Source organism: Sphaerodactylus townsendi, linkage group LG11 (genome assembly GCF_021028975.2).
Source record: "Sphaerodactylus townsendi isolate TG3544 linkage group LG11, MPM_Stown_v2.3, whole genome shotgun sequence".
In the NCBI taxonomy this organism is placed as follows: Eukaryota; Metazoa; Chordata; class Lepidosauria; order Squamata; family Sphaerodactylidae; genus Sphaerodactylus; species Sphaerodactylus townsendi.
The window spans coordinates 1,507,152-1,530,944 of record NC_059435.1 but is presented as its reverse complement, the minus strand read 5'-3'; the positions used below and the strand labels follow the sequence as shown (position 1 = coordinate 1,530,944).

General features: G+C 49.3%; 1 protein-coding gene across 4 annotated transcripts in view; it reads left to right on the top strand.

Moving 5' to 3' along the window:
- The window catches only part of UBA6 (ubiquitin like modifier activating enzyme 6), a 118,575-nt gene that overhangs the window by 85,399 nt on the left and 9,383 nt on the right, over positions 1-23,793 (top strand). For all 4 annotated transcript variants that reach the window (XM_048511712.1, XM_048511713.1, XM_048511715.1 and 1 more), the window contains 6 exons: positions 7,333-7,384; positions 7,478-7,541; positions 11,328-11,397; positions 13,017-13,088; positions 13,871-13,988; positions 20,982-21,175. In XM_048511712.1, coding sequence (XP_048367669.1) covers positions 7,333-7,384; positions 7,478-7,541; positions 11,328-11,397; positions 13,017-13,088; positions 13,871-13,988; positions 20,982-21,175 — 570 coding nt within the window. The remainder of the gene's footprint in view (positions 1-7,332; positions 7,385-7,477; positions 7,542-11,327; positions 11,398-13,016; positions 13,089-13,870; positions 13,989-20,981; positions 21,176-23,793) is intronic.

Here is a 23,793-nt window from a genome sequence, read left to right as displayed (position 1 = left end):
TACTTGAGCTTTCTAAGATGTCTGAATAAACGGTCTTTTACACCAAGGAGCCTTTTATTTTCTTAGCTTCTATGGAATTCCTTACATTGTGGCAGGAATCCCTACCAAAATCATCTATATTCCTAGTGCAGTGGACCTCCTTGGTGCCTCCCGGGCATGGGATGAGGTTGCGGATGTTTCGTGGGGAAGGTGCGGTAGCCCCAAAGCAGGGCTCCGACCTGCAACCCCTTCATGGATCTGGAGGAACCGAGGGCGGGAGAAGCTGGGTCTTCGCTTGGTGACTCTTTCCCGTCCTACGATATCAGCACGCAAGTCTTCCTTTACTTACGGCTGGAACGTAGGGACGTGAAAGAGCGCACCATGGGGACCCCGCTGAGTCGATTTGGGGCAAGTTCTATGGATCGGCCGGCCTGTGGATGGAGTATCTACGTTTTACGTTATGGGATTACAAACCCTCAGATGCAACCTGTCACCCGGAGGAGGCGGGCCTGACCTGCCACCTTTTCATGCGGCAGCAGGAGTCCATATTGAGCGCATTCCTGGATTTCGTATTTTGGTGGATGCTCCCAAAAAAAAGAACCACCGTGGCACAGCACTGGGGCCCGTCCGAAGAACACCACCGGTGACACTGGACGACTATACCAGGGGACTGGGAGGGGTATCCGTGCGATCTTCCCGATCGGACCCCCCCTGATCCCGGACCAAAGCGGCTGCACCTGAGATGCCCCGTGGGAGCCACCCGGTGGTACACGATGCCTCAGCGTCCAGGCGGCGCAGGAGTCTGAGAGGAGAAAGCCTTCCGCCCTCCCAGCGGATCTGTTCCCTCTCCCATCCGAAGAAGAGAGCTGGGATGAGGAAAGTGGGCCGACTTCGCGAGATGCCCAAGAAGCATGGAGCCCGTGAGCCAGCTATGGGAAGAGGAAGCGGGAACAGCTGCAGCAAATGATGAAAACCTGCAGAGGGCCGGGGCAGCAGGCAGCGAAGTCCAACTCTCGAATTGGACCGTGCCAAGGATCGCGGCTCCAGCGGGCAATATCGCCCAGAATCTATCAGTCCATGATAAAGTCCTGGAACACTCCAAGCTGAACTTACAGCGTCCAGCGTGAGAGTGTTCAGAGCCTTTGCGCTTGCTCAAAGTGAACTTACTGCAGCTGTTCCAGCGGGGCGAACTGGCTAAATTAAGAGCCCAGGGTTCCAGAGAGAAAGCAGCTTTGCATGCGCATTTCAGGATGCATTGACTGCGCAAGGAGAGAGAAGGCTGGCTGCTCCTGAGAGGGGAACTGAGGAAGCAGCAGACCAGAGACAGCCCAAGTTGGAGTTGCAGCTGTCCACGGGTACAGGCGGCGCCGAGGCGCTACGCGGCAAGTCAAGCCACCTTCCAGAGACCGACTCCCACGGAACACCAGCGGCACCGGCTGATACTTCCTCTCACCGATTCCGGCCCCCCTGGCGCTAGAATCCCACGCTGCCTCAGCTCAGCTCAACTCTGGCGCGCGCCCCTGTACGTCGCCAAAGAACGTGAAAGGGGTTACTGAACCTCCGACACCTGCCCGTTTGGATGGGACCGCTTTCTCAAACTTCCCTACTTCATCTTACAGGTAACTCGATGCCCACATGGAGGACTAAGTGATGATTTATACCGGTCTGGCCAGCGAAAAATATCAGGACATCGGCTCAGTCCTGGATAGAGCAGCAGCAAAACTGGTTTGTGACTCTTTTGAACCTGTGGCAAGATGAAGACTTCGACGCCTGATGCCGCATTCCTCAAGCCTTGAGGGCTGCGCTTTCTCAAGATCCAGGTGCGGAAAATGAAACTATCCGCCACTATCAAAGCCTCCAGCAAGGCAACATTTCGTTTGCAGGAATTTGCCCGTGAATTTGCAGTCGGCGGGTTGCTGGAAATCCCTCAAGAGTGGCCTGAGCGCGATGAAATCACGAATGCTTCTCAGATGCCAATGTCGACAGCAAGCTTCGTGAAACAGTGTTTTGGTCGGGTCCCCAGCATCTATTACTGAATTGGATTACATTGGGATCCTGCCAAGTAGCGTCTGCGGCTTTGAGTATCGCCAGGCTTCGTGCGAGGCATGCATGAAACCCGACCTGCCACTGCGTCCGCAAGCCAGATCCAGCACGCTTCTACCGGGAATACCTCCGAGCGCCGTGCCGCCGGCTGGGATTGTGTCTTTCATCGCGGAGGTCCGGTCACCTAGCGCCAACTGTCCGAAAAAAACAGAAGCAATCCACTCCGGCACAAGGCGCAATTCCCATCTGCAAGCCACCACGCGCCAGAATCTGGGCAGCCCCAGCGGGCTCATCTAAAGCAGTCCATCGAGGCGACCGGAGGAGGGGCGATTTAGCAGTTTGCCTTTCTTCAGCGCCCCATAATGGACATGGGTTACCGACTCCAGGCGTGTGAGTGAAGGCGGCGCTCATTACAATCAAGCGTTTCTGGCCAGCAACTCGCTAAGCATACTGCGTGATTATAGCCTCAGCCCTTGTGGATCTCTGGCTGCTCCAATTGTTTATCACGGCCCAGGTGGCCCGGAGCTAGGTCTAGACCAAATCCCTTTGGCTAAGCTCCATGCCCTTCACCCAAATGGGCGGCGATCCTCGGGGAATGAGGACCCGGCCAGTTCAGCAACGGGGTTCTGCTCCGCTCGCCCGACCTCATTGGGAGAAAAATTAGTTTTATTCTGGCCAGTGGCTATAAACCTCCATGGATTCTGGGCATGCCATGGTTGTTATTACATGAACCAAAAAATTCCTTTGGGAAAAGAAAGGATCTTGGAATTCACTGGCCAGCCCTCCTCTGGGAACACATGAATTGGGGAAAACTGGAAAACTTCTCCTGATTACCACACCCCCCCTGGCTTCATCAGCGATTGCTCGATTCTCTACCGGGCATCCCACCGTACGCATCAAGATCTAGCCAGGGTATTTCAGGAGCAAGGGAGAATGCAATCAGTTGCCACCCCATGAGAGACACTGACTGCAAAATCGTAATACAGCCAGAGCTTAACTGCCTTTAAGGTAGAATCTAACGTATGAGTCCCAATGAGGAAAGAAGGACCGTGCCTTCTCTTTGGAACAAGAACTTCCTTCCTTGGGTTCATCTCGTATGGAGCTACCAAACACACACATGCTGCTCCTGTTTTGTTTGTAAAAAAGAAGATGGGTCTTCTGGCTCTGCACAGATGCAGGAATCTCAATACAGTTCTCCTGTCCAATAAATACCCTTTGCCTTTGATCAAGGACCTTTTAGGCGATTGGGCAAGAGGGCAGCATCTTTACTAAGTTGGACTTGAGAAGCTTACTACAGGGTCAGAATTGCTGAAGGCTATATGGTACACCTGGACTGCATTTAACACAAGAAGTTTGGACAGTTTGAATACTTAATAATGCCATTAGGTTAAGTATTAGGGCCCCAGGCTTTTATATGGCCCATTATCAGCGAAGTTCTCCCATGATTTATTGGTACAAGGGAGTAGTGGTATGCTTAGATGGCGCTTTTAATTTATTCACAAACCATGGAAAGAGCATGAAGCATTGGTGTAGGAAGTATTGGCACGCTTTGCTCAACAACTCCTCTCTTGCCAAACTTCTCCAAGTGCTGTTTTCACCAAACCTCTATTGACTATTTGGGTTGCCGAATCTAAGCCCGGAGGGCCTGCAAATGGATCCTGCTAAGATTGATGCAGTCCCTCCAATGGTCGGGTTCCCTGCTTGAACCGGGGTAAGAACTCCAATCTTTTCTAGGTTTTGCCTAATTTCTATCGTGGATCTTTATACCCCAATTAAGCTGAGCTAACTCTCCCTCTCCACAGACCTCTTAAGCACTAAGGGGTAAAAGATCCACTGTCCGGCCAAGCCCGGAATTTTACTTTCCTGGTCTGAAGAGTGTCAAACAGCCTTTCAGCTCTTAAAGTCTGCTTCTACCACGAACCTATCCTAAAGCACCCTGACCCAGATCTCCGTTTGTGGTTCGCGTGGATGCCTCGGACAAAGCGCTTGGAGCAGCCCTGTTGCAGAGAAATAAAAGATGATAGGCTGGTTCGTGTGCTTATTTATCAAAGAAATTCTCTGGTGCTGAACTCAACTGGACTGTGGGGATAAAGAGACTTCCGCGGCCATTAAAATTAGCCCTCTCCACCTGGCGCTTACTCGGCTGAGGAGGGCTAAACACCCTACTTCAGAAGTTTGGTGGACCACCCCCCTCAAGATGTCCATAAAAGCAACCGTTGGGTACCGATTTCTTTTCGTTTCTCTTTCACGGGTCCATTTTTTTTCCGGAAAAACCAATAAACTGGCTGGATGCGCTCCGGCCCTACCAATTCGAGGTAGAGCCGACTTGGGACACATTCCACGCACTGTTCTCTCCCCTCCCAATTGGGCTGGCTGTCACCGATCTCAGACATCCAATTCTCCTCCTTTACTCCGCCTTCATTCCCAGCCCTGGTCTCTCCTTTCCTCACGGGAACTTTTGAGGAGGCCGGTTAGCGGCCTCGGCGGAGGAAGCTTCGCAGTCCCCAGTTTAGGAGAATATATGGCGTTTAGCGGGCGTGAAGTTGATTGGTATCAATGCCTCCCTCCGGGCAAGCAGGTTCCTGAGGCCTGCCAATGCATGCCAGCTTCGGCTGGACGGCATTTTGGCTTTCTAAAAACTCTGCATTTGTACGCCCGTCAATTCTGGTGAAAGCTAGCCATGCGATCATGGGACATTGGGACGATATATTAAAGGTTGCTCTGTTTGTGCAGAAGCCAAGACCGTTCGAGAGAAAGCCCTATGGTCTGTTGAAACCTCTCGGTGGCCTCCCGCCTCCTGGGGAAGTCATCTCCATGGATTTTATTACAGATTTGCCAGAAAGTCATGGCAACACGGTCTTGTGGGTGGTGGTAGGACTTATTTTCTAAACGGCCCATTTTCATTCCATAGCTGCCCATCCCTCCGGCTCCTAAGTTGGCTTCGTCTGTTCATTCAGCATATTGTTACCGTCCTTACACTCCGCCCCGTTAAAGGTGGTCTCCGACCGCTGACCCTCAATTCATTTCAAAGTTTGGAAGCTTTTCTAGGGTTGTTAGGGGCGCCCGGGCTGCCGCTTCACCACGCGTTCAAAGTGGCCGGTGAGTCGGAGAGAGCGAACAGAACCCTAGAGCAGTATTTACGCTTGTTACCACCAACTACCACCAAGACAATTGGTGCGAGCTCATTCGTTCGCGAATCGAGTACCTATAACAATGCGGTTCATAGCAGTACAAAACTCCCTTTGAAATTGTGTCTGGTCATCGCTTCCACGTTGCGCAAGAACTACCGGCTGGAAGCATTGGATCCTCCAGAGTTTCAACAATGGATTTCCATCCCTAGCCGAGGGTGGAAATCGGGTCGAGACTGCCAACCCACAACAGGCTAAGGACTCCCAAAACTTCCTGTAAGCCGGATAAGCTACCGGCTCGGATTTCCCTCTGCGTGTGGTAGCAGGTGTGTTTGTCTACCAAAATCTCTAGAGACGTCCCTAAATTTTCCAAATCTAGGCAAAAGATTAGGTAAGGACCTTTTCAGATTACTAAAGTGATTAATGATGTCACTGCCGATTGGATTTGCTCTAACTCTCTTAGTAACATTCATCCTGTCTCTCTCCATTTCCAGTTTACTCTAAGGGAGGCTCCGTTAAGCCCGATGCCTGGCACTAATGCGACCAGGAGAGACCCCCCACTGCACTATTATTATTAGCCTTCAGCATTCTGAATTGATTAGCCATCCTCGGACTCTAAACTGTCATAGCAAACGCTTGTGTAATATTTAGTCTCTTAGGTGGGATATTCCTCTGGGTATAATCAATGGGTTTATTCCAAAATATTGGCCCCGCCTCTTATTTCTACTTTCCAATCACGGCCTTTCATAAACCTGGGGAGGGTCTTCTTTAAGGAAGGCAGAGCCATAAAGGGATTCAATGGTGTTGATGAGGAAGGGCAGCCATACAGCCTTGGAAGTACATCTCCACAGCCAGGGCGATGGGCCCAGCTTCTTCAGTGGAGACCTTATCTCTGCGTAGGGAGATGAGACCTCCTGTTCCCCATAGGAATCCGGGAGAGGGATGGGATGGACAGAGTTATAACCTGTGTTTCTGGCGGGGAGATCTTATTCCTGCCACTGCGTGTACTTGAGCTTTCTAAGATGTCTGAATAAACGGTCTTTTACACCAAAGAGCCTTTTATTTCTGCTTCTATGGAATTCCTTACACAGAGTGCCCATGGCCTGGCCTGTTGGCATTCTGTTTGATGGGCATCTTGTAGGAATGGGGCTCTAGTTCCCAATATGGTGAGTCGTGCCAACCAACATACATGATGTGCCATTTTGCCAGCGTTGATGCTGCAAAACCTAGAAAAGTGTGCCTGGAACATATTTTGAGGGTTTCATTGAGCTTGGTTCCAGCATCTGTAGTGTGTGTTCAGGTGCTGTCCTCAAAAGGTGTCTGTTCGAGTGCCTGGGTATGTATTCCTAGTGCTGCATCTGCATCCATGTGCTGGATTATACAGCATAGGCCTCTCCAAAGCATCTGACGGAAGGGTAGGGGAACGTGGTTCATTTACAGTTGTGCAGGTGACATGTTCAGTAAGTGCAGGTGAGGTACCCGAACAGACGGTTTGCCTTGCCAGAATAGGCTACAATCTGTCTCACTCAGGTGCTTCTGGAAGGACTCTTCTCAGTACCTGAATGGCCCTTCTCAGTACCTGAAGCATTCCAAGGAGACTTCTGTCTCTCCAAGGAACTCAACAACACAGCTAATGCATTTTTAGTAAGGAATGTGATACCTTGTGCTTCATTGGAATTAGATACCTTTTTTCTGTTGAAATTATGTCAGTAGAAGAAGGAGGAGGAGGAGTAGTTTGGATTTATATCCCCCTTTCTCTCCTGCAGGAGACTCAAAGGGGCTTACAATCTCCTTGCCCTCCCCCCCCCACCACAACAAACACCCTGTGAGGTGGGTGGGGCTGAGAGACCTCCGAGAAGCTGTGACTAGCCCAAGGTCACCCAGCTGGCGTGTGTGGGAGTGCCCAGGCTAATCTGAATTCCCCAGATAAGCCTCCACAGCTCAGGCGGCAGAGCGGGGAATCAAGCCTGGTTCCTCCAGAGCTCTTAACCTCCTACACCTGCTGCTCTGTCAGTGCAGTACTGTCAGGATTCTTGTGTTCTTAAACATGTTTTTGTTTCTTGAACTCTGGGATTCTGAATTCATGATGGCTTCTTGCAGGGAAGAATTTTAAAATCAGCTCAGTAGAGCAGAATGTTCAGGGCTGTGATTAGTGGACTCACAATGTTTCTGTCTTCTCTAGGCCCTCCAGTTACTTCACTCATTTCCGCTCGATACCCGATTAAAAGATGGCAGTAAGTAAACACTGAAACTCATTTTGATGGAATGGACGTGTCTATTTCACTTGGTTGCTGTTAAGAGTCAATCTGCTTTCTTTCCAATGGCAGGTCTGTTTTGGCAGTCACCGAAGAGGCCGCCCTTTCCAATACTATTTGATTTCAATGATTCTTTGTGAGTAAATGTCTCTCTTTCTTTTTTTTTAAATTGCCATTTTGCAGAAGGGGACCCTAAGAGTTGCATGGCCTTCAGAGCCACTGCTGGATTGGTGTTTGGAGATGGACAAGCTACCCGTTTTCTCCAAACTGCAACAGAACAGAACAGACTTTATTATGGTCAAAGACCTGACCAATGTGGTGCAAGAACTGCTGACCCAGTTCTATGAATCCCACACAGAGTACACCTGTGACAGGAGAGGAGTGGCAGCAGGGCAGATGAAGCAGATACCCTGGCCAGAACTCATAGCAATCCAGAAGGCCTGCATCAGTTTGGAGGAAGACTAGAGACCAGGAATCACTTACATTGTTGTGCAGAAAAGGCATCACACAAGACTTTTCTGTGCTGACAAGACAGAAAGGGTTGGGAAAAGCAGAAATGTTCCAGCAGGGACTACTGTAGACCCCTCTGGATTTGACTTTTACCTCTGTAGCCATGCAGGGATTTAGAGAGCCAGCCACCCTTCTCATTATCAGACTGTATCATCTTGAAATGATGCGCCACTTAGTATGAACAAATTTCGCTGCACAAAATCACATAATCCTCTGTGGTCTTTCTCTTGACTGCAGTTTCCTAGGATGCAATTTGAAGGGATACAGTGCACATGAAATTTATATCAGACATTTCTTTTTTCATCGAATTTCTATACTGCATCAAATTTCTGCACTGCTGCTTAACTCCACAAATCAGTAAAAGTATTTTTTTCACAAGGATTGCCAGGAGCGTCTAGTATTAATATGAACAGCGCTGGGCGATAGATATCAGACATGAAAATATGTACAACTCTGTATCATAGTCATTGTCTTTCAAAGCCAAATTGAGAGCTTTATTTTCTGGGTCAGAATTTCTGCTGGCTGGGGGTGGGATTCTTCAGAATTCTGTGTAGCTTTGCGATGCTGAAATAGATGTCCATGGGCTGCTTGAAAGAAAGACAAGTTCCAGTCCTGTGGACAGCTGAGCTGGCCTTCTTCGAAGAAGAGCCTTCCGTGACAGAGGCGGGACTCAGTATTCTTCCCTCCCATACATCTTGCTGCTGTTGGCGTCAGGCGTTTCCATTCAGCCGCCCAGTGAGGGGCTGTGGCTCAGTGGAAGAAGGTCCCAGGTTCAGTCCCTGGCATCTTCAGATAACCAGTTAGCAGATGGTGTGAAAGGCCCAAGACCCTGGACAGCGGCTACCTGTCTGTGTGGACCCCGCTCGCCTTGATGGAACAATGGTGTGATTCACTACAAGGCAACTCCCACGTGTGAAAATAGCTGTTGGTAATTGTTGTAGTTGACTAACGAGGGAACATATTTAATTGGGGCTTGCAGGCTGATTATCCACTGCAAGCTGACCCCTGCCTCTTGCCCCACAAGAAACACAGTGCGGGGCAAGAGAAAGCACATCGGGGCAAGAAATCTTTCCTCCACGTGCTTCCTCTCTCAGCATGCTGCAAAGAGGAAGTGCATCAGGACAAGATTTCTTGCCCCACCGCGCCTCCAGTCCCACCATGTGCCCCAGTGCTGGTGGGTCATCGGCCATAAAGGTCACAACTGAATATTTCACTTTGGTCCATCAAGGAATTCAGAACTCTCTCTGTCATTCTGTTCCCATTTCATATTCCTTCTGTTAAAACCTACCTTAGACCAGGACTCAACAACTCTCAGGTGCCAAATCACCACGTGGCCAGAAATGTCAACATGGTGCTTTGTAGTTTCAGCTGTGATGTCCTTGTAGCACCTGCTGGGCACTTTGGGCTTTGGGGGGATGGGAATGCTGTTCTGTATTTCATTTCTTACAGCTCTTACCACCAAGTGCTGGCCAAGGTCAGCTCCCACGGACTTTTGCTCTTATCAAACTGCCTGCATATTTCACTGTCTGTTCACATTGCCCGGGGGGGGGGGGGGGGGGCTTCCTCACTTCTTATTACTGATGTTTGCTCACGGAAAAGCCAATTCTGGCTTTTTCCAAGCTGTCCTCTGAATGTATGAATAAACCTCTGTTCTCTACAAGGTGTTGTTTCTATTACTGGGGACAGCTGACCCCAAAGATCCAAGCAGCCCCAGCACCCACAAAGCATCCTGACAACTGGTTGCTTTCTTTCCTGACTCTGATATTTAATTTAAAAAATTTAGTAGTAACTAGCGGACCCGGCCACGCTTCACTGTGGCTTACCAGCAACGCAGCCACCGCCACATCTGGCTCCTGCTGGAGGAGGGAGGTCTGGCAGCACCAGCTCCACTGATGTCCCCGGTCGCAGCCTCCCTGCAGAGCGGCTGCAGGGCCCTTGCTGCCCACTGCTGGCCCGGTCTCGACAGGAGAACGCCCTCGGCCCACGCAACGCGCACCCTTCAGACCACGGCAGCCCTCCAAATGCATCAGCTCTGCCCTGCCCCAGGATGTGCACAGCTGCTGTGGTCTGCCGTGTTGCGTGGGCCGAGGGCGTTCTCCTGCTGAGACCAGGCCAGCAGTGCGCGGTGAGGGCCCTGTAGGCGCTCCGCAGGGAGGCCGCGACCAGGGACGTCGGCGGAGCTGGTGCCGCCAGACCTCCCTCCTCCAGCAGGGGCCGGATGTGGCGGTGGTTGCGTTGTGGCCAGGGTGTGGCCAGACAGAGGTCCCGGAAAATTGCAGCCGATTTGGTCCAGGCGTTTCGGCATTAGGGTTGTGACTAACAAAGTCATGGTTAGCTTTTTAAATATATAGATATAATTATGAGAAAATATTACCTTTTGATCACATTCATGACATATAGTTGTATTGGAATTTGTTGTTCCACATTAGTAGAGCAGGAGAGAGCTGTGCTGTCCCACCCCGACACAACCCAGCAGGATTTACAAGGATCCCTGGATTGCCTTTTAGGATGGAAAAAGGATCTTCTACTGCATCCAATTTTCATTGATAAGGCGAGAGCCCTCCTCAGGCCAGTGAGTCAACCTGAGGAGATGTCATTTCTTTTGGATTGCTGACCTTCCTGAGATTAAACAAGGTTGATTTTTGGTTGGTTCGGTTATGAAAGCCCGTTCCTTATCTCATCTGAGTCCACTATTAAAAATGAACAATTACGGTAATTAAACCAGGGAATGCTTTAGACAAAGGGTGGGTTGCCCCCTGCCTGCCCTCCTAGCTTCTGTGATCCTGGCAGGTGCTGGCTAGGGTGTGGCCAGACAGACTAGAGCCCAGGTGGGCAGCAAGTGAGAAGCATGGTCCAAAACATCCCAGGGTCAGGGCAGGCAAAGATATGGTCAATTCAGTCCAGAGTCAAGGCACAGGCAGAGCTGGAGGCCAGAGGAAGAGTTTATAGAGGGAGTTCTGGTTACTGAGGCTGTGATCCTGCAAGGACTCAGTCCTCCTCAGATGCAGATGCCTCCATTTTGCAGAGCCTTCTGCCAGACCTAGCAGCTGTGCGAGCACTTTCCCTTTTACCCTAAAACTGTAGCCTCTGCCTTAGTCTCCTTTGTGCATCTGGCTGGTTACTTGGCTCTTCTGAGATCCCTGATGGTTCTCCCAGGCTCTGCCTTGGCTTGCTTGCCTTGGGAAGGGGTTGGAGCCTGCACCTCCTCGCGAGGAGCCAGCTCTGACTCTACCATGTCTTCAGGCTCTGCAGCAGAGTCCTCAGTGTCCAGGACCAGTGTCTCATGACAGCCCCTGTCCCTGGGGCAGACTTCTTCACTCACATGGTCTCAGATTTTCTATCTTCGTTTGCACTGTTCATGAATGCAGGGAAATGGAGGAACAAGCAGCTAACATTTTTGTTTTTCTTCTAGGCACTACAACTTCATAGTGAGTACAGCAAAACTATTTGCAACAATTTACTGTATTCCATTTACAGAAAAGGTGAGCTTCCAATTTGAGGACGGGCATTTCATGCTTGTCCTGACATTTTCTGTTAATATTCTGAAACCTGATAAGGAACCAAATGTATTTATGAGTGTTAGAGGAAAGTGACAGTTCAGAATCCAGCCTTTAATCAATGGTTGAAGTCTTTGCTCTGCTCTTTGTAGCATGTTGGTCACATGAAAATTATGTTAGTCTTTAAGGTTCCATGGGATTCAAATCTAACTGTTGAACTGCAGAACAACATGAGTGCTGTGATTGTGTGTTCCTGAATTGCAGGGGGTTGAACTTGGTGGCCCTTGTGGTCTCTTCCTACCCTATGATTCTGTGAATACCCTTTGAAACTATTATTTATGTACATTCTTTGAAAAATTGAATGTGATTTGCTGTGTTTACAACATGGATGAGATGGTGTAGAAATGTCTATTGCAAATGCCTATTTACTGTGTTATAATGCTATGTAGTCCTTCTCAAAACAAGAAGAGTGTCTTGTATTAGGGTATTGTAAATCTTACTGGAATATTGTTGGGTTGAATTTCAGTTGTATGAGGTCTAATGACAGAGATGAACTGCTTGGTCTCTATCATTCATATGTGACCCTTGGTCCTGTTGGCTTCTTAAATCTAGCTGGAGAGAATTGTTGGGGTAGATCCTGGAGACAGTAAACAAAGCGGGGAAGGACCAGATGCCTCTAAGGAGGGTGTTGAGAAAACCCTTTGAAAGAAGCAGATCTGGAAAAGCTTACTAGCTCTTGATCCATGGCATAAATCCATTTGGGGGGGGGGGGCGGTCAGGCACCCATGAGGTAACAGCTGGACAAAGTCAGGCTTTCTTGAAGGAGCTGGATATCCAGTCCAGCTTTAACCTTGTGTCAGGATGCCTAGTAGTTGGATTGCTTTTGGGGCTGCTTCTTGCCTCCAGTGGGTGGGGGATGGGATGTCTTTCTCTGCTCTGTATTGCCAGGTGCTGACCAAAGCCAAGCACAGTGGTTTCAGTTTGTGCTATCACCCTGTCTGCATATTTTCTCAGTGCTGTTCTCATGTGGGGGGAATGTGGAAACATATTACTGTCTACTCCAAGCTGTTCTCCAGATCATGAATAAACCTCTGTTCTTGTTGTGGAGTTCGTTTCAGTTTTTGGGGATCTGACACCTTGGTTGTGGGACTGAAATGGCTTTGACCAACCTCATCTTCCCCAGGAGAAAGGCACCTGAACTATACAATGCCCTCTCTGCATCTCTCCATCTGGCAATGAGCTTGCTTTTGATCCTCAGCTAACATGCATTTATTTCTTTGCCCAAGCACTTTGTTGAATGTAGACTTTTTCTGATATTAGGATGGTCTTATTGTTCTATTTGGATGTAATTTTTAAACCAAAGACAGTGTTTTGTGATTGTCAAACTGCCTGATGCCCATGTTGGATGAAGAGCGAGGGACATCAAGTTTTTAAACCAAAACATATTTGAATTCATGTCATTTTGCTAATTGATACCTTCTTGTTTGGCTTCCTGCTAAAAGAGAGAGAGAGAGAGAGAGAGAGAGAGAGAGAGAGAGAGAGCTTTGCTCACCTCATGATACCTCTTGGTGTAACTTGTGCCATTGCTTGTCGCCAAAACACAGGACATGTCAGAAGAAACCATTTTTAAAATAACTTCTGGGATGAAGATTCAAGAGTTCCGACCTTCTAACAAAGTAAGTCCAGCCGTGAGGAGGCTCCTTCCCTCTCCCCCTTTCTCTTTGTGCCCAGAGGTGGCTTGGCCCCATGCCAGCTGCACTTTTGGCAGAGATCCTGAAGCCCAGCATTTAGTGTGGTGCCTGTGAATGGGGAAAGTCACTGGAATTTAACGTCTGCCCTTTAGGGCATTAGGCCAGTTACTGCTTCAGCTGGGCAGCTGGAATCCCTGCCAGGAGTGAACTGGTGCCGACTGTGACTCATTGCAGCAGTCAAACTGATGGGTGCGACTTCCAGTGACTTTCAAAGGGGACCTCGCAAGTTTGCGGAGGAGAGGTCCATCCGTGGGTGAGTGAGAGGTCCATCCTCCATGACCAGAGGAAGCCAGTCTCTGCCTGGCAGTGGCTGGAGGACAAAGGCTCTGGCCTCTTGCTTCCACTTGTGGGCCCTCCCGGCTATCTGGTTGGCCCCTGTGAGCAGATGGGGTGTTAGCTGGATTATTAGCAGCGTTTTCGATACAAATGCAGAGTATTCTTTGGAAGTTTGTTTCCCAAATTATGGCCAATGTACACTTTCAGTGCACACGGAATCCAATACCACAGTTGAACATTCAAGTCTTTAAGAGTGAAGCAGATTTATAAATGCCTGGGATAAACACACCATTGCAGCTCTGTTTTGTTCCTGAGTTGAACCTGCAAGATGGTGTTACTGGTGCTGCAGTGCAGGGATGCCCCATTCAACAAAGTGTGGGAGGAGGATGGCAGGATCACACAGAGGAGTGATTTTCTTCCCGTGATTGCAGGTGGTGCAAACGGACGAAACGCTGAGGAAGCCAGATCCCATCCCAGTAAGCAGCGAGGATGAGAGGAATGCTGTCCTTCAGCTGGAGAATGCCATCCTGGCCAGCCAAGCTGCCCAGAGTGAGTAGAGGTTGAGGCACTTGGTTAGATTTGGGGGGTGGGGACGCTGGAGAAGGATGTCATGACCCAGGGTGGGTGGTCCTTTGTGCCACCTCCCAACGAGAGAAGAAACAAACGACCACAGGGGAAGGGCTTTATTTCTCTTTAGAGGTCCATCTCAGTTGTCTCCTTGCACCTTCTAGGCCTTCATTCTGAATTCTTTCCATTTTGTTCTCCATCCATGGAGATAACTTTTATCACAAGGGCTTCTCATCCGCAGACCGGAAGGGCAGGACATCCAGCAAACAGTTCCAAGTAGGTTTGGATGACAGAAGTCTGGAAGCAAAGCTGGAACGAACCTGATCACATTTAAACATGACACGATGTCATTTCAGCATTGCGGGAGCCGAAGCGCAGAACAGGCAGATCACAGCGGTCGAGTCTCCTCCCCCTGCCCCTTTCTCGGCACAGCTTCCTGAACTGTTTTCTGCCATTCCAGGCCTGTTACCTGGACAAAAAATGGCCCTTCCAACAGTTCAGATTTGCAGTTTGTGGGAGACAAGGAGAGCAGGATGCCCCCCCCCCCCCTTCAGGCAGGCTCTTCCATGAGGCCGCAGCAGAGAAGTCTCATGTCTGGGCAGTTCCACGTAGCTCCTGTCATCAACGTCGCAGACTCTCATGTCCTCCTGATATGACGTCAGGATCATGTGACCTTCAGCTGCAAAACAGTTATCTTAGGTAGGGGGTTTCCTGTCTGCGGTTTATTTACTGCTATTAGTTTGCTGTGATGAGCTGCTGCATTAGCATTAGACTCTTGTGCTTTGAAGCTGGGGAGAGAGGCTTTTTTTTCTTTTGCTGTGTGTTAATGGAAGCTCCCTGTTCTCCTTCAGTGGGGCTCAGTCATCCAGGCTGGTTCGGTCACACCTTCAACTGTCCAGGCAGGGCTATGCAAACTTTTTGTAAACTCCCTCGGACGGTGGGGGGGGGGGGGGGGCAGTCCCCTTCCAGTCTGAGTAGCCCTGCTGTTTGGGCAAGTGCTGGCTCTCTAGTTAGCTTTAGTCCTGTCAGCTTCGATAGGCCAATTTCCTTCCCGTGGATTCGGGAAAATCTTCAGAACAATCCTCTTCATCTGGTTCTGCCAGTCCTTCGGGATCTGGGACCACAAAGAGACAAGGGACCTTGAAAGAAATCTCCTCCTCCAGGGAGCCAGGGTCAGAGAGAGGAGTCTCTGGAAGAGCCTCCAGGACTTATCTGGCCAGGACTGCCGGAGCCGGAGCCCAGCTTGGTGGCAGAGCCATCCACAGCTTCAAGAGTCTCAGGGGCGGGCGCCAAGTCCCTCTGACCCTGCTGGGCCAAACAGGCAGCAGGCTCAGATGGTGGCTCCAGAGGTTGAAAACCACCAGATGGTACCAGTGCCTCCGTCAGTGAACTGGGGCTCGGTCTCTCCTGCTTGTGGGCAGATTCCAGCACCAGTTTGAGGGCCTGTGGATGGCGACTTGCAAGGAGGCCTCCTCGCTCAGCCAGTAAGCACACTGACAATGGCAGCTGTGCATCAGCCCGCTCCTGCCACTCCTGAAGGGGTATCCCTGGGGCCTATCTTGCTTTCAGCAGAGCCTTCCCAGTAATTTCCCCTCTGGGGGTTCTGCTGCCTTTCCTACCCCTCTCTGCAAGCGCCCTGATCATGACAGGCCACAAAAAGAGCCTCTCAAGATGGCTCCAGCTCCCTTGCAAAGGAGCAGCTCATGCAACAAGCCTGCCAAGAGCATTCGTTCCCACCCAGGGGACTCGGAGGAGGAGGGAGAGATCCAATCCCAGCAGTCCTCGCCACATCAGCGCAGTTCCGAGGCCGGCAGGGGAGGTGGTGCTGAGATTGCTCACAGCACGAGGAGATTTAGATGACTCCACTTCAGACTGTTCTTTTGAGCTGATCTCTGAAAAGGACAGAGGAGCCGGGTCCGGGAGGGAAGAGGACTCGGGGGACAAATCAGTTCATTTGTTGCAGCCTGAGCACCTCTCCAGTCTGTTTATTTGAACCTTTTTTCAGGTGGTGGCTACATTGGGCTGTAAGGAAGGCGGGGCCAGGTCTGATCCGGAGGCTAACTCTGCCTCCTGCAAACGTGAAGCAAGAGCTTTGTTGAAACAGCCTTCCCTTCCAGTTGTATTCTGCTTCTTGCCTGAGCAGTTGGACAAGATCTTCAGGACTCAGCGGGCGACCCCGGGCATGCTCCCTCTAAAACATTTTACTCCTTAACCAGACATGCAATTCAGGATTGACGGTCCCATTGGTGGATGCCCCGTAGTGACTTTGCATTCAGGGGCAATTCTTTCTTAAAGTTGTAGAAAATTTCCTTAAAAAATCAAGTCGATTGAAAAAACGAAGCAGCCCTTAAGAAGCACATGAGTCCAGTTCACTGGCTATACGTGCAGCAGGGGTTGACTCAGACCTGTTAAAAGTCTTAGAAGTGGATTCAGTGACCATTAGAAGGTCACTCCTGAAGATTCAGGGGTTTTTACAGTTTGTAGCTGACACTTCGCTGGACAACATGCAGCTGTCAGCCTGTCCTTGTCCACCAAAATCTTTGGATGAAGAAGTGGAAGGTGGACTTGTTGACAAAAGCAAACCTGGTTTCAGAGAAGTTTCAAGGCAGAGGCTACGCTGGATAAAATTCTCCTCAAAAGAAAAGAAGGAAGGTGTTCCTTCCTCCTCCTCGTCCACAGCAAAAGATAAATCAGGCAGAGGCAAAGAGGCAGTCACTCCTTTTGCCCCTTTGCTCCAAGAGACCAGAAGGGGAACCACTCAGCAAAAAACTATTCCTTCCAGGGGAAAAATCAAGAAAAGTCCTTCCCTTCTAAAAGGCCAGCCAGAGGGCCCAACAAGTCCCGCTCCACCTGACTGCCATGTTGGAAGTCGTCTGACTGTCTTCTCCCAGGCCAGTGGATTCCGAACATTGTCAACGTGGGTTGCAAAATAGATTTCCTATTTCCCCCACTCCCACAATTTTTCCAGTCCCCCACTCCCAAGGGGAAACAGAGGGCCAGTATTCTCCAGGAAGCAGTTTTACATCTCATAGAGACAGAGGAAGTGCCTATAGAGGACCACAAGAAAGGGGTTTACTCTCCCCTCTTTGCGGTGCCCAAAAAATCTGGGGAGTGGAGAGCCATTCTCAACTTTAAAAGTCTAGGCCGGTGGGTAAGAAAGAAAAAATTCAGGATGGAATCTCTTGGGTCGATTCTACAGGCTCTTCACCTGGAGGACTTCCTGATGTCCTTGGGCCTCAAGGGAGCTTGCCTCCATGTGTCCCTATTCAGCAGGCTTCACAGAAGTTCCTTCAGTTTTATATAGAAAGCATCCATGACTAGTTCAAGGCCCTTCCTTTTGGCCTTTGTTTGGCACCCAGAGATTTTCTGAAGGTTTTGGTTGGGGTGGCGGCCCACCTCCATGTTTACCCATACCTGGACTATTTACTGATCAGCGCACCGTCGCAGGAAATGCTGTTCAACCACACGCAGTGAACTGTCCAGATGCTGAGCCAATGTGGATTCCTTGCGAACAGAGAAAAGAGTAGCCTGATTTTGCATTTGGGAGCCAAACAAACACTTCCAGGGGCCAGGTCTTCCCACCTGCAGACAAGCAGCAAAAGATTATAGACCTCACAGTGAAGCCGTGTCACAAACACTCGGGAGGACTCACGGCCTCGGCAGCCTCGCTTGGCCTCGTTTCGCCAACGGTAGATGTGGTGACGAGGGGTAGGCGGGCTTCATGCCAGGTCATTGCAGTGGATTCTGATACCTTTTCAGAAAGACATTGCAGGGAGAAGGCAATGGTCAGTCCCTCTTTCACTTAGTCTCAAGCCTCAGCTGAGAGAGTGGATTCAGGCCGCTCATGTGAACAAGAGTGTTCCCTTTGTACAGGTACACCAAGTTATGGTAAGGGTGCTTGGGGTGCTCAAATCCGGGGGAAAGTGACTCAAGACAAATGGACAGCAGCACAGGAGGATGCAAACAGCTTAAGTGGTCTAGAGCTATGTGCTGTCAAGAATGCCCTTTTGGTGTTTAGTGATCTGATCAAAGGACACCACTTTATGGTGCAGACAGATAACAGCACAGTAAAGGCCTACATTCATCGCCAGGTTAATACTAGGACCCGCCGTTTGCACCAGGAAGTTTTGTCTGTTTTGTCAAGGGCAGAGAGCAACCTTTTATCTATTAGGGCAAAATACATAAGTGGTATCTGAAATGTCACATGCGAAAGGGATCCTGGGAGTCTTAGTAGACCACAAACTGAACATGAGTCAGCAGTGTGATGCAGCAGCCAAGAAAGCCAATGCGATTCTGGACTGTATCAATAGGAATATAGTGTCTAGATCAAGGGATGTTATTGTACCTCTCTATTCTACATTGGTTAGACCTCACCTGGAATATTGTGTACAGTTCTAAGCACCGCAATTCAAGAAGGATATTGACAAGCTTAATGGGTCCAGAGGAGGGCAACCAAAATGGTAAAAGGTCTGGAATCCATGCCCTACAAGGAGAAGACTTAGGAAGCTGGGGATGTTTAGTTTGATGAAGAGAGGGTTAAGAGGTGACATGGTAGCCATGTATAGATATTTGAAGGGATGTCATGTTGGTGAAGGAGCAAGCTTGTTTTCTGCTTCTCCAGAGACTAGGACCAGGAGTCATGGGTTCAAGGTGAAGGAAAAGAGATTCCACCTAAACATTAGGAAGAACTTCCTGACAGTCAGGGGCTGTTCAACAGTGGAATGCACGACCTCGGAGTGTGGTGGAGTGTCCTTCTTTGGAGGTTTTTAAAGAGGCTGGATGGCCATCTGTCAGGAGTGCTTTGATTGGGTGTTCCTGCATGGCAGGGGGTTGGACTAGATGGCCCTTGGGGTCTCTTCCAACTCTGCGATTCTATGACTGGCTCAGCCGTGCAGAAACAGGCCAGGGGGAGTGGTCCCTTCATCCTTCTGTTTTTCAATCTAAACAGGTTTGGGGAATCTATCATGGACTTGCAAAGTGGGTTGTTCTATGATTTCCAGGATGCCCAGGCAGAGGGAACAGACCCCCTAAGACAAGAGAGGCCACGGGGGCTACTGTTCACCTTCCCTTCCATATCCATTCTGGGGCGGATGTCTCAGAAAATCAGGGCGGAGAAAGCACAGTCCTCCTGGTGGCTCCGCACTGGCCCAGGAGGCCCTGGTTATCCGACCGGACAGAGCTGACTCCGGGAAGACCACAGCAGCTGCCGCTTCGTCCAGCCCTCCTCAGCCAGGGACCGATTTTCCACCCAAACCCCTGCTGGCTGCATCTGACTCTGTGGCCATTGAATGGTCGGACCTGGAAAGGTTGGGATTCCCTGGTGAGGCCTTTGAAGTGATGATTCAGGGCTGCAGGGAGTCAACCAGGCATATATGTGACCACGCCTGGGAGACTTTCAGGAGCTGGGCATTAAAAAAAAGGATGTGCACCCCTTGAGGCCATCTTGCAGGGACATTGTTTTTATTCCTGATTGCTGGGTGGAAAATGGGGTTAAAGCCAGATATACTCAGGTGGCGGCTGTTGCGGCCACACTGGGACACAGAGGGTACAGACATACATCATCAAACAGCCTTAAACGTTTTCCACTGCCCTCCTCCCCACCCCCCAGCATGCCACAGATTCCTGACATGAAGCCTGAGAAGGGTGCTAAAAACCATAGCTAAGAGACCCTTTGAGCCCTCAAAGCGCTCTGTGGACTTGAGCCTCCTGACATGGAAGGTAGCCTTCTGAGTGGCCATTACATTGGCCAAGTGGGTTTCTGAGCTAGGGGCTCTATCGATTAGACGGGAGCTTTGGATCATCCAGGGAAATTCAGTTACCTTGAGGTTAGACCCTTCATTTGTGCCCATAGTCCGTTTTGAATTTCACACGTCTCAGGTGATAACGTTTCCTTCCTTTTGCCCCAAACCCAAACATTTGAAGGAAGAGGAACGACGTCAGCTGGCTGTGAGGCAGGCCCTGCGCATCTACATGGATAGGATGAAAGGGCTCACAAAGCACTGACTCCTCGTTTATCTTCAGTGGAGAAAACTGTGTTGGACTTCTAAGCTTCTAAGGCTGCTGTCACCAGGAGGCTAAAAAGCTACATGAAGGATGGCTGCGGGAGGAGCCTGGGGGAATTGCAGCCCGTTCCACCAGGTCAGCGGCCACCTTAGCTGCGTTGGCAGCCAGAGCATCTCTTGATGAAATTTATAGAGCAGCTTCCTGGTCCTCCTTCTCAGCCTTCACGAGGCATTACCTCTCGGACCAGTGTGAATTGGCAGAAGCGAGTGCTTTGGTAGGCAAGTGCTGCAGCAGCTCGCACAACCCCAATTAAGGTAGTATGTTTTTTCTTACTTTCAAAAATTGTGTGTTTCTTTGAGATGTCCCACCCTAGTCTGGTGGCTGGGACATATCACCAGCCTGGATGAGTGAGCCACACTGTAGGAGAACAACACACCGGAATTACCCTGAAGGCGCCTTCTCCGGTGGGACGAAGTCATCCACTGCCCGCCCTCGGGTCTTGAGTTGTAGCAAAGCTAACGTTTCAAGGGAAGCAAGGGCTTTTGCATGGCCGGGAGTGGGTGGCTCCCTACAGTCCAGGAGAGCATGCCAAAATTTTGCACAGCCCTGCCTGAACAGTTGGAGGTGTGACCTAACCAGCTTGGATGACTTTGCTCCACTGGAAGAGAAGACCCCTTCACGGTGTGTCCAGTGCATCGCTCAGCACCATCGCTGGGAGTGACGCCCTGACTTGAGGCCATGGAGGACACTGACTGCATCCACCTAACAGTCTGGTCTTTATGCCAGTGCTCAGGCGTCATTGGCAGCACCCTGCCTGAAGTCTCTTGTGCCAGGAGACCATGAAGAGTCACCAGGGCAAGAGGACCAGGGCAGTGAGCATCCTACATCTCTCCAGCTGGCTAAATGAAATATTTGTGGGAAAATAAAGCTAAATACATGATAATTCTGCATAGTGACCTTGTGTCTGAACAGGTGATCTGCAGATGAAGGAGCTTGCCTTTGAAAAGGACGATGACAGTAATGGGCACATAGATTTTATAACAGCTGCATCTAATCTGCGAGCCAGAATGTATAACATCGAACCAGCAGACCGGCTCAAAACGAAGCGGATTGCTGGAAAGATCATCCCTGCCATTGCAACTTCCACAGCTGCTGTCGCTGGTTTGGTGAGTGCTCTTTTGTTTTTGCATTTGTACTTCTGGGTCAGCCCCAATCAGGCAGAGAACGATTCTGGCCTGAAAAGGCCGGAGTCACTACAAGACTTGGAGGCAGCTGCATTTTTAACCTTGTCAGAAATAGATCATCTCTGAGAAAGAGGTGTTAGAAGACACCCCCTGTGAGGTCATGTTAAAGTGTAATATGGGGGGAATCTCAGAGTCTGGAAGAAATTTTTTAGAATATCTCAATTGGTAAAATTTGAATGAGGTCCCTTCCATTATAGCCATGTACCTGGATTGCTCCATTATAACTTGGTGAGCTTCTAGAAGGAAAAGGGTGCTGTGCTGTATAGAGATACTTCAATCTCAGCCCACTGAGTGGACAGACTGGAGTAACTCTACATAAGATCGCACTGGCATTTGGCTTCTGTGAAAGACTCTTGTGGCACTCTAAAAATGCACAGATTAACTGTAGCGCAAATTGCCATGTCCTCGAGCCCACTAAGTCATATGCATGAAGAAGGGCCTCAGCTAGCAAGTGCATTTTCATAAAGAAAAAACCGTAAACAGTGGAGTCAAAAGATAATGAGAGCAAGCAGTCCTTCTGGATCAGTCAGAAGAAACTTGCTCAAGGCAGAATTATTGATCATACAGAGAAGCAAATCCTGATGTAAGAACACTGTAAGATACTGTTTCTGCAATGGAGAATCCAATCCTACCAACCATTTGGAGTGCTTTGAGAAAGTTAGCAAACATGGATAAGATTGCTCTGGCAGACATTATATACCTTGACATTCAAATAGGTCTTGAAAAGACAAGATTCCCCACCAGTCGTGGGACAAGAGGATGGGTCCTCCTGTGGACTAAAAATTGGCTAATTGACAGGAAGCAGCGAGTAGGACCCCATGGCCCGTTCTCTCAATGGAGGGAAGTAAGTAGTGGGGTCCCACAAGGATTGGTCTTGTGGCAAGTGGTACAGAACTGGTTCATATATGACCTGGAACCATGGCGAGTAGAGTTGTGGTGAAATACACAGGTAGCATGTCAAGATGGTGGAAACTGAAGTAGATTGTGAAGAGCTCCAAAGGGATCTCTCTGACTGGATAGATGGACGGACAACAACATGGCAGATAAGTTCAGTGTTGGTTGGTGTAAAGTGACGTGCGTTGGAACAGAAAACCCTATCTGTAAATATGTGCAGTTGGAGTCTATGCTTGCCATGGCTGACAGGGAAAGAAATCTTGCAGTTCTAAATGGACAGCTCAGTGAACATGTCGGCTCTGCATGGCCAAGGTGGACAAAAGCAATCTCTTCATAGGAGCTTGTTTCTCTTTTCTCTTTTAAATGGAAATAATTTGTATGCCATTAAAGGTTGAAATGAAATGAAATGAAATAAAACAGCCAGTATTACAATGCCCCTGTTTGGGTCCAGGTGTGGCTTTATTTGGGATACTGTGTCACTTCATCCCAGAGGCAAAATTGCAGAACTGGACAAAAAGGGATCACTGAGATGATGAAGGGATTTTGTATCAGAGAAGGGTAAAGAATCTGACCTCATGTTGGGTGCTTGTGTGGTTTCCGGGCTGTATGGCCGTGTTCTAGCAGCATTCTCTCCTGACATTTCGCCTGCATCTGTGGCTGGCATCTTCAGAGGATCTGATGTTGGGAAAGCAAGTGGGGTATATATATCTGTTGGAGTGTCCAGGGTGGGTGGAGAAACATTGTCTCTGAGTAACAAAGAAGGCAACCAGGTCAATAGTTGAGGGCATCTGAATAGAAGTATGAGTAACAATGAAGACTCCTTACATGGCTTACCACACTAAAAGGCAGAAACAAAAATTCTACAAATGCCAAAAACATCAGGTGAAACCTGTACTGGACACATCACGGACCATCATCAATCTGACTGAGAGGCAACTCTCTGAGGCTGAAGTATCCATCTTAGCAAAAGGAGGCAACTTTGCTGTTACCACCACCAGAATTCCAGTAGAAAACATCATTGCTAATGTGGAATCAGCGATTTATCATCTCCCTGAGGAAGAAGCGGAGGAAGTAAGAGGGGAAACAGCAAGGATTCTGAGAAAGGCAAAACTTCCCTCCAGTAACACATAACAAGGAAAGAAAGAAAAGCCATCAGGGAAGATCTCAATCTCTGATTCCTAGAAATCATCATTCTACCAGTAGTAGATAAAGGTAATGCCAATGGGTTATCATGGAAACAGACTCCAATACAAAGAAAAAAATCAGACAACAACTTTGGGACCCCACAACATACAAAAAAGTTAAAACAGGGACTCCAACCAACAAAGATCACCAGGAAAAAAACCAACACCTTTGATTAAAAAACTTCCTCAATCTGGATCCAATCATTCAGCCAGCATCTCTGCAAATCTGAAGCTCACCCCTCCTAGACTGTATATGGACCTCCCAAAAAATCCACAAGGACTCTAATCACTCCACTCAGACCTATTGTGAGTGCAATTGGATCTCCTACATATGGATTTGGCAAAGTTTCTGGCACACACAACTACAAATCCATATTGGACTCTTACTTCACACATTACATTAAGGACTCCAACGCACTTCATTGAAAAAAAATCAGCAAACTCAAACTCCAACCCCCCCCA